The 12,617-nt window shown below is 37.0% G+C and overlaps 1 protein-coding gene across 1 annotated transcript; it reads left to right on the forward strand.

Annotated features, from left to right (window-relative positions):
- The first annotated feature begins 2,658 nt into the window (after positions 1-2,658).
- LOC128208981 (phospholipase B1, membrane-associated-like) lies at positions 2,659-12,552 on the forward strand. The gene is made up of 13 exons (XM_052912759.1): positions 2,659-2,921; positions 5,797-5,903; positions 6,086-6,155; positions 6,332-6,390; positions 6,623-6,690; positions 6,898-6,941; positions 7,616-7,724; positions 8,055-8,187; positions 8,856-9,013; positions 9,215-9,395; positions 10,202-10,303; positions 11,684-11,749; positions 12,030-12,552. The coding sequence occupies exons 1-13, from the start codon at positions 2,870-2,872 to the stop codon at positions 12,276-12,278; spliced, it is 1,398 nt and encodes a 465-aa protein (XP_052768719.1). The 5' UTR covers positions 2,659-2,869; the 3' UTR covers positions 12,279-12,552.
- The last annotated feature ends 65 nt before the right edge of the window (positions 12,553-12,617 follow it).

Here is a 12,617-nt window from a genome sequence, read left to right on the forward strand (position 1 = left end):
GGAATTGTTATTGATTCATCATTGTCATGGAACCTGCAAGTTGACTTTGTCTGCAAGAAAGTAACTGCAAAGATAGCTCTTTTAAAAAGACTTAATTACTTTTTAACGGATCAAATGAGACATTTGTTTTATAAATCGTATATACTTCCTATGTTTGACTATTGTTGTAGTGTTTGGGGGAAAAGCAAGCAAACGCATACGAAACGAATAACCATGCTTCAAAAAAGAGCTGCTAAAATTATTCTCTTTAAGCCTATTAGAACGCCATCGCATGAATTATTTAAACAATTAGAATGGCTTCAATTTGAATACCGTTGCAAATATCAAACGGCTGTTGTGGTATATAAATCTATTAACAATCTTGCACCGAGTTATATAAGAGACATTATAAAGTTATCAAACAATACAAGATATGGATTGCGATCTTCTACGCGACAAGACATTGCCCACATTCGACATAAAACTCAATACAAGAAACACTCGTTTGCATGCTACAGCGGGACAGTTTGGAACTCTTTACCAGAACGAATACGTAAATCGAACACGGAAAATACATTTAAAGCCTGCTGCAAGAAGTTCTTTTTACATCATCAATTGCAAAAACCGTTGTAAGAATTGTACGCATAATTCCATGACTATTGTTTTTACATTATATATATCTCGATTAAGGTGTTAAATACATGTGTGACTGTCCTACTTACTCAGTTAATAAATTTTAATGATACGATTTGTTAACCTTTAGGTACAAATTGATGTATTGTTCGGCATTGATCTTATAATTAATGTATTATACTCATGTTTCTTTATGTTTTTCGTATAACATTTTAATACGTACCCTTTTGAAATAACATAAATTTATGCTTGCGTTTTCATTCTAAGCATTTATGTGTGTGTGCGTGTGTATGTTCTTTCAGAAGGCCACATTGTAAATAAGTCGTGTGTTATGTTTGTTTATAATATGATGCCTATGTCTTAATGTGTTACCTTCTTTAAATAAAGTTATTATTATTAGTATTATTATAGTCTTTAATCAGTTTGGTATGTGATGTGTATCACAGTTTGAAGTCAACGACTTTTTCCCTTCAGAAATGGACTTGAACTTCACCATGGCCCGATTAAGAAGGCGAACGATCCTCACGTTATACAGAAAATCACACCAGACCGTAGTGAAATTCGTTGATACAAGAACAGAAAATGCAAGCCTTTCGCCGATGAAAAAAAAAGCACTTGTGTGATGGCAACTCCCGAAGTAGTGTAACGGTCCGCTGAAGGCGGCGGATGTGCCTTCATAGTACTAGTATAACATTCCGTTATAGACGGAAGTACGTTCATAGTTCGTATGTTTACTTGGTAGGTAATATGTAAAGTAGCAAATCCCGGGCTCCGTGTGTATTGAGAATTTGCTGTATATAAAGACCAGCGGACACCTACAAGGTAGAGCATGCTTTTCTCTGAAGGGATCTGTTGGGCTTGTTTGACGTCGCACGTAACAGTAGTTAGATTCTCAGTGAACAAATAGAGACGTCTTTCACTCTTAACAGAACACGCAGATCTCGGTCCATGTCTATAACTTGGCATACAGCTCCGATGTACACACATCTCACAAAATCTTAATTTCACCTTGGGTGCAAGTTATTACTTTCTTATTGCGCCCCTAACCACAACATTCCAACTCACCAGACGTCCCATGTGTTCTGAAAAGGGCAGTTTTATAGTAAAATACACCGGTACACACCCTTCTGCTTTCGGAATAGGTTTCACTTTCACATGTTAAGGTATTTCGCATAGCCTATTTTTTTTTGAAACAGATAGGCAAAACAACCATTATAACAATTGACTATTTGGAGATATCGCTCGTATTCTATTAATAAGCTCTTCAACTCAATTGTTGTGAGCATCGATTTGGCTTAAATTTGACTGAATAAGAGGTCTCTAATTGATTTCAATACAGTTCGTTTCGAGATATCTTCAATTGAATTGTAAAGCTCCCCAATTGATTTGGTGAAATCTCTTATTAAAAATGATGCTATCCTTACTTTAATTGGAGTTCTCTTAAATTTGATTAAAGAGGTCTGAAGTTAGTTGAAGATATTTGAGTTTATAAAGCGTTCAATAGCGTTCCATAAAGATGATGGCATATATACGTTTCGTATCTTTCGATGATCGAATTATCAAATTATATCAATTATAAACATTTAGTAGAAATATGTTTGCACCTGCATCATTCTCCAATCAATGATAAAATTAAACTCTCCGTAAAGCATCACGTGCATGACCTGTTACATAACCTAAAAAATGGTTCATATATGCAGGGGCGGTTTCAGGAATTGACATTAGAGGGGGCGCTCCTCCATCAGAACCGAAAGTATATGGCATAAAGTGTTTACATGGGGATCTAGGGCTACTCCCTCAAGAACATTTTAACAATTTGTTGTCGGAAATTATGAGCGTATTTCATTACTTTTTTTGCTCCAATGTTGATATAAAAGAAAAACTTGGACGAATTTAGAGGGAGCGTGCGTTGGGCGCGCCCCTCTCTAAACCCGCTAGTGTTTATGTACATTCATGTTCATGTGACTAGTTATTGTAGTTTGAATGTAATTAAACTTCCCACGTGGCCTCGCACTATATTTATACCCATATATCAATTGTGTTTATCTTTCAACAGTGTTGTATTCTTATGCAATAAAATATAAATAAAACTGATTTCGAGCATTGTTGTAGCTTAAGGTGAGACAGAGCGTCGGGCGATATATAGATCTGTATGATTGTGTTATAATAAATAAATTTTATACATGAAGACGACCATGTGACTAGGTCAGTATTTAACAACTGGACCACACCATGGTATTGTGGTTGTGATGAACGGATGGACACCATGATGAAATATTTAGTATTCGTTGTGTGCCTTCAACTTTCAGGTATTTCTTCTTTTATTTATTTATTTATTAATTTATATAAGTAGATACCTATATTGATATGAATTATGTATAAACAGCAGTGTCATATCGAACGTAAACAATATTGACCGACTAACCGAGTTTTGTGGAAGACTTTCTATACACTGTCCATTTCTATTCCTAACACCGTATTGACTTAGGTAAACTGTACTTAAAACAGAAATCGCGTTTAGCTACCTTGACGAAATGCGGATTAAATATTGGTTTTAAGCATTTTGTATTGGATGATCAGTAAGCTCAGATGGTAGCCCATCCAGCTAATCATCAGCGGTCATGGCTACGAGCCCCATATCAGGTGCATATTATTTTCCGGTTAACTGTTGAATTTCAAAAAAGCTATTCAAAGAATTAGCCCAAAGCCGAGACACGGGGAAGTTAATCCAATGACTTTTTGTGAACATACATATTAAAGCAGGTTTCGTGTTTAAACAAGTAAATAAGTATACGTCCGTATTCAGTTTTAACGTATACCGACACTCTATGCGAGGACTACACTCTGCGTTTCATTCGTCGAAAAATTATCACAGATCAAATTGATAGACTACAACTAAATTATAGAATGTTGTATATTCGTTTACAGCCATATCTTAAATAACTGATGTGTGTAAGCAGTTTTCAACATGTGAATAACACATAATCAAGGGAGAGAAGTTGCGTAGTTGCGTTCAACTATAAAATGTGTAGTGTGCGACTGTCTTTGGATATCGAGCACAAGTTTGAACTGTCAAGTCGCACGGCTTCAGAGAACAGGAATATATATTTTGACAGGTCGAGGTCTTTAAAAGAATGCAATAAGACTAATCTGAAAGCAGTCACGGTAGTGTGTCCATTATCATTGGCAACCCATTGGTATATATATCGTGCGATGCCGCACGACGTCCGACGTCTGTGTTACGATATCATGTGACCTTATGTGTAGTCTTATTGCATTCTTTTAAAGACCGTGACCTGTTACATTTTGAAGGTATGAATAAACGCCGTTTCCGGTAGTACCGGTCCGATACGCAAATACAGACGAGTTCAACATTTTTTGAGTCAATAACATTTGAGGTGCGGCGGTAAAAGAGCGGGGAAGATCGTAAACTAACAATTAATTTAAAGTCGCATCTCGCCATCCTCATCACACTGCTCATGTATTCCCATGTCATCACACTGCTCATGTATTCCCATGTAATCACACTGCTCATGTATTCCCATGTCATCACACTGCTCATGTATTCCCATGTCAGCACACTGCTCATGTATTCCCATGTCATCACACTGCTCATGTATTCCCATGTCAGCACACTGCTCATGTATTCCCATGTCATCACACTGCTCATGTTTTCATATGTCATCACACTGCTCATGTATTCCCATGTCATCACACTGCTCATGTATTCCCATGTAATCACACTGCTCATGTATTCCCATGTAATCACACTGCTCATGAATTCCCATGTTATTGCTCTTTAACGGTGTACACTCTCTTTCAATCGTTTTAGTTTTTTGTTCTTTTGTTTGCTGAATTTTGTTTTAACTGGAAATAAATATAATACAATACACTAAATAAAAAGAAGAAGAAAATAATACACTTTTTCTTGGTCTGTCTACCATAAAAAGAATGCAAACATATTTTATAAAAGTTTTAAAATGTGTCTCGTTTATGAATGATTTTGAAGTCATGGAAAACACTGAAAACATACTGGTATTCCGTGTACGTAAGCATTCCGCATCATGGCCTGAATCCGCATGTACGTAACAAATACACAGTGGCTTGATGATAAAGGCTCATTAAAGTCACAATAAATAATTTCAACTAGCCAAAATTATATTTTATACATACTTGAACATGTATATCACCAAAATAATACATTGCCATAAACATAAAACGAGATTTGACAAAATTCAAAAATACCCTATAATGTAATATGAAACGTTTCATATTACAGTATAGGGTATTTTTGAATTTTGTACACACGAAACGAGTTAAAAATCGAGTTAAAAATCGCTGGGTCTCTTACATTTATACGTATGCCGCAATAAAGTCAGAGTTTGGCATGAAAACGTTTTAACTGATGTATTGTCAAAAACAATTAAATTTACGAACACAAGCTGATAACATGCGGTAACAACACAGTCATGAAGAAAAAAACATGGAAATTTGTAACCCTTTGATTAACAGTGTGTGTATACCACGTGATACCACGTGATAAATTGCGTCATAAATGCTACGTCGGAATGCAATATTTTGATTTGAAAAATACTTTAAACAAAGATAACTTCACTTTTTTTCACCATTTTAAATGAAACATAGCGCAGACTACGGAGCCCAACCCAAACTCGCAATCAAATTCTTCGACAAACCTTTTCACAATACGGCCGTCTGACGGAGCACTGTCAAAACATTATTTTGGAAACAGGTTTGTCGAAGTGTTTGATGAATCAAATGAACTCATCAAATTTCGGAAATTTGACAAATGCGGGGCTCTTTAAGCGGCACAGACTGCCCTTTGTTTCATTTAAAATGGGGTTGTAAATGAAAAGTTATCCTTGATTTAAGTCTTCATTTTAAGCAAATTTTTGCCTTCCGACGTAGCATGTATGACGTAATTTATTACGTGGTATACACACACAGATTAAGACTATATGTTAAAACAATCGTGAACATAAAATATAATTCTAACCGTTTAACGTTTTTTTTTTTCTTAGTATGCGAATTCGCTACTTTTTCCTAGTTGTGAATGCGGATGCGTAATACCGGTGCAGAATGAGTCCACATTGCCAACTGGCCTATTTATGCTATTACGGTGTTGATTTCCGCATGTTCAATCCCTTAATTGTCGTGTGTTTTCAGCGTGCGACTATGCTGACTACGCCAAGTTTGTCCGGAGTCAGGAGAAGAACGAGACGTTCGTCCGTCTGTTCGAGCAACATTTAAAGTTGTTCAAGGACGATGGCAAGGTATCAGACAGCATTTTATAATTAATATGATTTCATTCTGTTTGGAAATTGTTTTGGCTCTATGAGACTATTTGTGACACAAATTGATATTATAACAGTTATCTTTTTATAACATTACCGTAATTCCTTTTGGATATAATAATTTGGGTCTTTCTGCAAACGACACCATGACACTTTTTCAGCCGCAGCTCAAGTCCGGGGAAGAATTTCATTGCAAGCCATACCCGGCACCAGCGGCCAAGACCACTTCCGGTTGGTGATGTTATGATAAGCTTTCATTTGAACTTGATCGGGGAATTTATAAATAATATCATCATTCTTTGCGAAAACGCTGACTTTGAGGTCAAGGTCAGGGGTAAGTACATCTGTTAATTAACAATGCATATGATGTTTAGTGCATGACTGTTGTATCGTAATGACTTTTTCAGTTCACAGCCTGAGGCCTATGGACATCAAAGTTGTTGGAGCCCTCGGGGATTCCATTACGGTTAGACGTTTTATATTGTTTAATCAATTTAATATTCGGTGTCTCAATATATCTTCTATTAGTTTGATTAAAACATATTTGAGAACTGGAAGAAACTATTTTAAGAGCCAATGGCCAAGTGTCCCTGGTTGGTTCGAAACTGTGATCTGTTATGTGAGAGTTCTGTCACTAGACCATGTAAATCCTCATGTCATGTGACATTGCTTTCACATGTTTCCCTATTATATTACAGGCGGGGACGGGGATCACGGCGTCCACGGTAATCGGGTTGCTCAGGGAAGACCGCGGGCTCTCGTGGAGGTACGCTATACACATTTACCGTATGCAATGCAGTATGTAGAATCATCAATTCATTCTTTAAATACTTCTAGGTTGATATAGGACCCGATCAGCCATCTGGCCATAATGTCACTCCTTTCTAATAATGGCCCGTCGAGAAATGTGTCATATTATTTCAACAAAATACATTTTACACCAATAACAGTAGAATATTATTTCTTTATTCAGCGTTGGAGGAGAAAAGTCGGTCAATGAGGAAGAAACAATTCCCAGTAAGTTTCTCTTCTTCCGGTTTTGCTGCAAACTACTTTATTTTATGTCTCTCGAACCTTCTTGATATTATTTTCATTTATGGTAATGACTAGCGTATCGGACTCTTATTAGAGGGTCCCGGAGTTTGGTCTCAGAGCCTTTTCGATGTACCATTGTTTACCCAGAAATGGTAAATGGGTCAAAATTACATGTACATAGCTCACTTAGAATACAACCTACATTTTAAGCCAATGAAATTGCAAAAAGGCAATTGGTAGTAGACTTAACCATTAAGAATATCAACTCCCGTGCCTGTTGAAGGGTCCGCGTACTGTCACTCATCCGATACACACCAGTCTCTGGTTAGATTTTGCGCTGACAATGTATCAGCCAATGAGGTTGTATTCTAAGTCAGAGAGATGACCTAAAGTATTTTCTTAATGATTAAAAAGGACTCGGTCGCAACGCTCACTTCGCCCATTCTTAATCATTAAGAATTTACTGTATGTAATCTAACTATAACTTAAAACGTACATGAATGCGCATTCAGAACCGTCGGTACTTGTTCACCAGTGCGGCAAACAATCAACATTATGATTAGAAATCTTACCTTTCACCAGTTACAAATGACAATCTACGAAAGCAAATTAGTTAACAACAACCATACACAATGCTTATGCGTTTTATTTTACAGACATCTTGAAGGTGTATAATAAGGAATTAAAGGGATTCTCCACGGGCTGGGGGCCAGTGTGGACGGAGTCCAGCCACCTTAACGTCGCCAACCCCGGGGACACGTCAGAGTACGTGAAATAATAAATACCCTAGCTATACTCATATAAGCACAATGTTAAGGTTCATCGTGGTGACTGCTGTTGCCAAGTAATGATATCATTGAAATGATCAAAACTCACAGCACGATGAAGTATGTGTCGTACGTCCACGGCATAAACTGGTCTATGAACACTTCGAACACTTCTGTCACATTTACAGGGTTCAGGATTTTTACCGCCAACAGCTATATATTATATATGATAATAGTATGTGCATTCTCTGGGCGCAAAAAAGCATATTACTTATGCTAATGTTATGTTTTGACGGAACCGTTGTGTTACAAACCGCTATCTTTGCAGGGACATGCCTGGTCAGGCTGAACTTATCGTAAAACGGATGAAGGAGGACAAAACCATCGACTACGACAACGACTGGAAACTTATTACCCTATTCGTCGGCGGCAACGATCTCTGTAAATACTGCAACGACAAGGTGCGTGGCCAATTATGCTCTATGTAACAGCTTTTGCACCTACAACTCGAGTTATTCAAATTATACACGAGCGCTTCAGCACAAGTGTACAATTCAATTCAAGAGGGTAGTGGGTGATATTAAATGTATTGTTCTATGTCGTCAAGTACAATTACGTTTAATAATAATCGTGCGGTACACGTGAATAGCGTTGTAATGTTGGGTTAAACTTCGCCTACTTCTTAACTGTCCGATACAGAACTTCAAACAAAGAAATCACCCCCAAACATATGGTACAAGTATATATGTATATATGTAAGTGGATGTAGTAGATATGTAAATTAAATTAACTTTATATTTTGGACATAGACGGCATGTACGGTTCGCATTCCGTTAGCGATAAACAAGTCGCATGAAGAAGCGAAACATTGGTATTTTTTCAATGCTTTTTGGATGACGTTTTCAAAAGTGAATCACATTTACTGTTAGTTTTTATCCCATAAAGAAACGTACAATGTATGCCACTATAATCTAATAAATCATGCACATGCAAGGCTAAAGTACTGAGAGCAGAAAAGCACTTAACTTGAAAATTTCAAGTTAAGTGCTTTTCTGCTCACAGTACTTTAATAGCCTCAAGTTGAAATGAATGTAAATATGAGGTTGATGAACAGTTCTGTCTCTCACAGAGCAAGTACAGCGCTGAAAACTACGTTGGCCACATTCAGCAGGCGCTTGATTATCTGCACGCGAACGTTCCACGTGCTTTCGTCAACGTCGTCCAGATACTCGACGTCGCTATTATCAAACGTCTCAACGCCAACATTGTCTGCGACGCATTACATCTGTATGTACTTCCTGACAATTTTTCCTACTTTAAAATATTTTTTTTATATTAAATCCAAACTTCCCGACAATTAAGTATCAAGTGTCAGACCGACGTCAGTTTCAGACATTTTAATGATAATAAGAGGTTTACTCAAACAGTATGGTAAATCTTAATATGAGATAAACAGTCCATGACTTTCTTCCGTGATGTTGTATCCAGGTTCCTGTGCAAATGTGCTGCGTTCCCTGCTAACAGCGAAGCGGAGGCGGATCTAGTAGCTGAGACGCAGCGCTACCGGGACCAAACGGCTGCACTCGTGCAAAGTGGACGCTATGACACCCGGGACGACTTTACCGCCGTCGTGCAGCCCTTCTTTACAGAAACACGACCGCCAATGAAGGTTGGGACCCCTGATTAGTTCGAACTTGTCGACCGCGTTTGAAATATAATACCACGTATTGCAAACTTTGTTTGGCTACCAATTACACCGAAGGGTATTTTCTTTTTTATGCACCCCATGGTTGGCATATATCGCACCGTCCATCCATGCGTCTGTTCGTCCGAACTGTCAACCAATACTCATACAGTGTCCATTCAACGTCAGTTTCTGACGTTGTTACAACGTCTATCCTACGTTAATTGTTTGCTGGGATAGTAATTTTGTGGATGGCGTGGATTGCAATAGTTGTTTTATTCTATATGCGTTAACTAAAATTTGAAAAGAGAAAAAAGTTTAATCATTATGACATCTTCATATATGCATATATATAGATAGAGAATAGTTGGTTGTGTCCGGGTTGTAACTATGTCATGCACGGAGATATTTTACGTTGTTGCATGTTTTCAGTACATAAGGACGATGTGTTGGTGCAAGACCCCATGTTAATACCTGTATCTGCATCACTCCTCAAAAATTGCATATGATAGCTTTCCCTGGATGAAGACATATTTGTGATTGTATAATTCATTGAACTGGCGGGACATTCACTTACTGTGACAACCCTTGTTCAGTGTTGAAGTACAAAATCATGATTTGACTTACTACTGGTATTGCAAAACCTAAAAATTCTTGCCATTAGAAATTATACAGCTGTATGTTTTGTTTTTTGATAACATTGCTACCATGAAAAAGTTTTTAGTTTGAATTACGGTGATTATATTTTCCTTTAAGAGGGTAACCGTTGTTTATTTTCTTTCTTTTTCCAGGAGGGGTCTGAGGAGCCTGACCTGAGCTATTTCGCTCCGGACTGCTTTCACCTGAGCCTTAAGGGACACCGTGCCGCCGCAGACGCCCTCTGGAATAACATGGTCAGAAAACATAGCACGTAGTTTAATTAGTTTAACATGGGTCCCATTGTTTACAACTGGAGAACTATACAGTATACAGTGTAGGTAGTTACAACTGGAGAACTATACAGTATACAGTGAAGGTAGTTACAACTGGAGAACTATACAGTATACAGTGTAGGTAGTTACAACTGGAGAACTATACAGTATACATAAGTGTAGGTAGTTACAACTGGAGAACTATACAGTATACATAAGTGTAGGTAGTTACAACTGGAGAACTATACAGTATACAGTGAAGGTAGTTACAACTGGAGAACTATACAGTATACAGTGTAGGTAGTTACAACTGGAGAACTATACAGTATACATAAGTGTAGGTAGTTACAACTGGAGAACTATACAGTATACATAAGTGTAGGTAGTTACAACCGGAGAACTATACAGTATACATAAGTGTAGGTAGTTACAACTGGAGAACTATACAGTATACATAAGTGTAGGTAGTTACAACTGGAGAACTATACAGTATACAGTGTAGGTAGTTACAACTGGAGAACTATACAGTATACAGTGTAGGTAGTTACAACTGGAGAACTATACAGTATACATAAGTGTAGGTAGTTACAACTGGAGAACTATACAGTATACATAAGTGTAGGTAGTTACAACTGGAGAACTATACAGTATACATAAGTGTAGGTAGTTACAACTGGAGAACTATACAGTATACATAAGTGTAGGTAGTTACAACTGGAGAACTATACAGTATACAGTGTAGGTAGTTACAACTGGAGAACTATACAGTATACATAAGTGTAGGTAGTTACAACTGGAGAACTATACAGTATACATAAGTGTAGGTAGTTACAACTCTAGAACTATACAGTATACATAAGTGTAGGTAGTTACAACTGGAGAACTATACAGTATACATAAGTGTAGGTAGTTACAACTGAAGAACTATACAGTATACATAAGTGTAGGTAGTTACAACTGGAGAACTATACAGTATACAGTGTAGGTAGTTACAACTGGAGAACTATACAGTATACAGTGTAGGTAGTTACAACTGGAGAACTATACAGTATACATAAGTGTAGGTAGTTACAACTGGAGAACTATACAGTATACATAAGTGTAGGTAGTTACAACTGGAGAACTATACAGTATACATAAGTGTAGGTAGTTACAACTGGAGAACTATACAGTATACATAAGTGTAGGTAGTTACAAAGAATTTCATGATCTCCATATTTACACAATTATATATATACCTAAACATCAGCATTGACATTGCCCTCAACCGTGTATTTTTTGTACTATCTTTGTATTAATTCTAAAACCTGCTTAAGCCCTGTTGGTTTCATTGTAAATGACATTTACCGATTTTGATTACAGATTGAACCAATGGCTCAAAAAAGAAAGTATTGGTCTCCGGGTGAGAAGATCGAATGTCCATCAGCTGTAAGTAGTATACAATATTGCCAGTTGATGCCAAGGTATTTTAGATAAGAAATCTTTTGCTTCCTTGTTTACCAGAAAATAGTACGTCTTAGTGAAGTATCAAGGCAATATATGTGTTTCCATTGTGCTAGATTAATATAAAAAAGGCTACAAAAACAGATACACATTTAAAAAGAATTTTTGAACACCTCTTAAATATCTAAAGGTGTCCAACTTATTTACGCCTCTTAAAATAATAATACTAAATATATATTTCCAATTTATGTAATGGTGATTTCAGGAGCATCCATACTTCTACACATACAAGAACAGTCAACCAGGCATAGACGCACAGCCTGGCTTACTCGGGTCCAGGAGCCAGTCATATTCCAGTAGCCAATCAGATACCAACACTGGCAGCCAATCTATGTCAATCACTTCTGTTGTTATAGCAGCAGTTGCAATGGGCGCAGTTGTCCTGGTAGTTGTCGGAGTGGTTGCCTGGCGACGAAGGTCAAGTGTGAGGAGACAATCGTATACCAGTATTTAATATCTGCAGAAATACTGCCCTTTAAAACTGTGCAATATTTTTACCGGTATTCTGTACGGTGTATTTCCAAAATGTTCCCGATGTTGAAATGTGATATTTTTTTTTTATGATCTTTTACACTTTTTCATTTAATTGCAATACACTGGTTAATATACATGATCATATGTAATTTTGTTGTGTGTGTTTTGTCGATGTACTGGTACATTTTAAGGTTAGTATTGTCAAACTGCTGAATAAATACCTTGTTACATATCAAAATAAACAAGTAGAGAGAGCTTGTGTTTCTTGTGACAAATCTCAAGAAGTTGAATGCATATTTGTTAATACAACTACATTTAT

This window comes from Mya arenaria, chromosome 11, assembly GCF_026914265.1.
Source record: "Mya arenaria isolate MELC-2E11 chromosome 11, ASM2691426v1".
NCBI lineage: Eukaryota > Metazoa > Mollusca > Bivalvia > Myida > Myidae > Mya > Mya arenaria.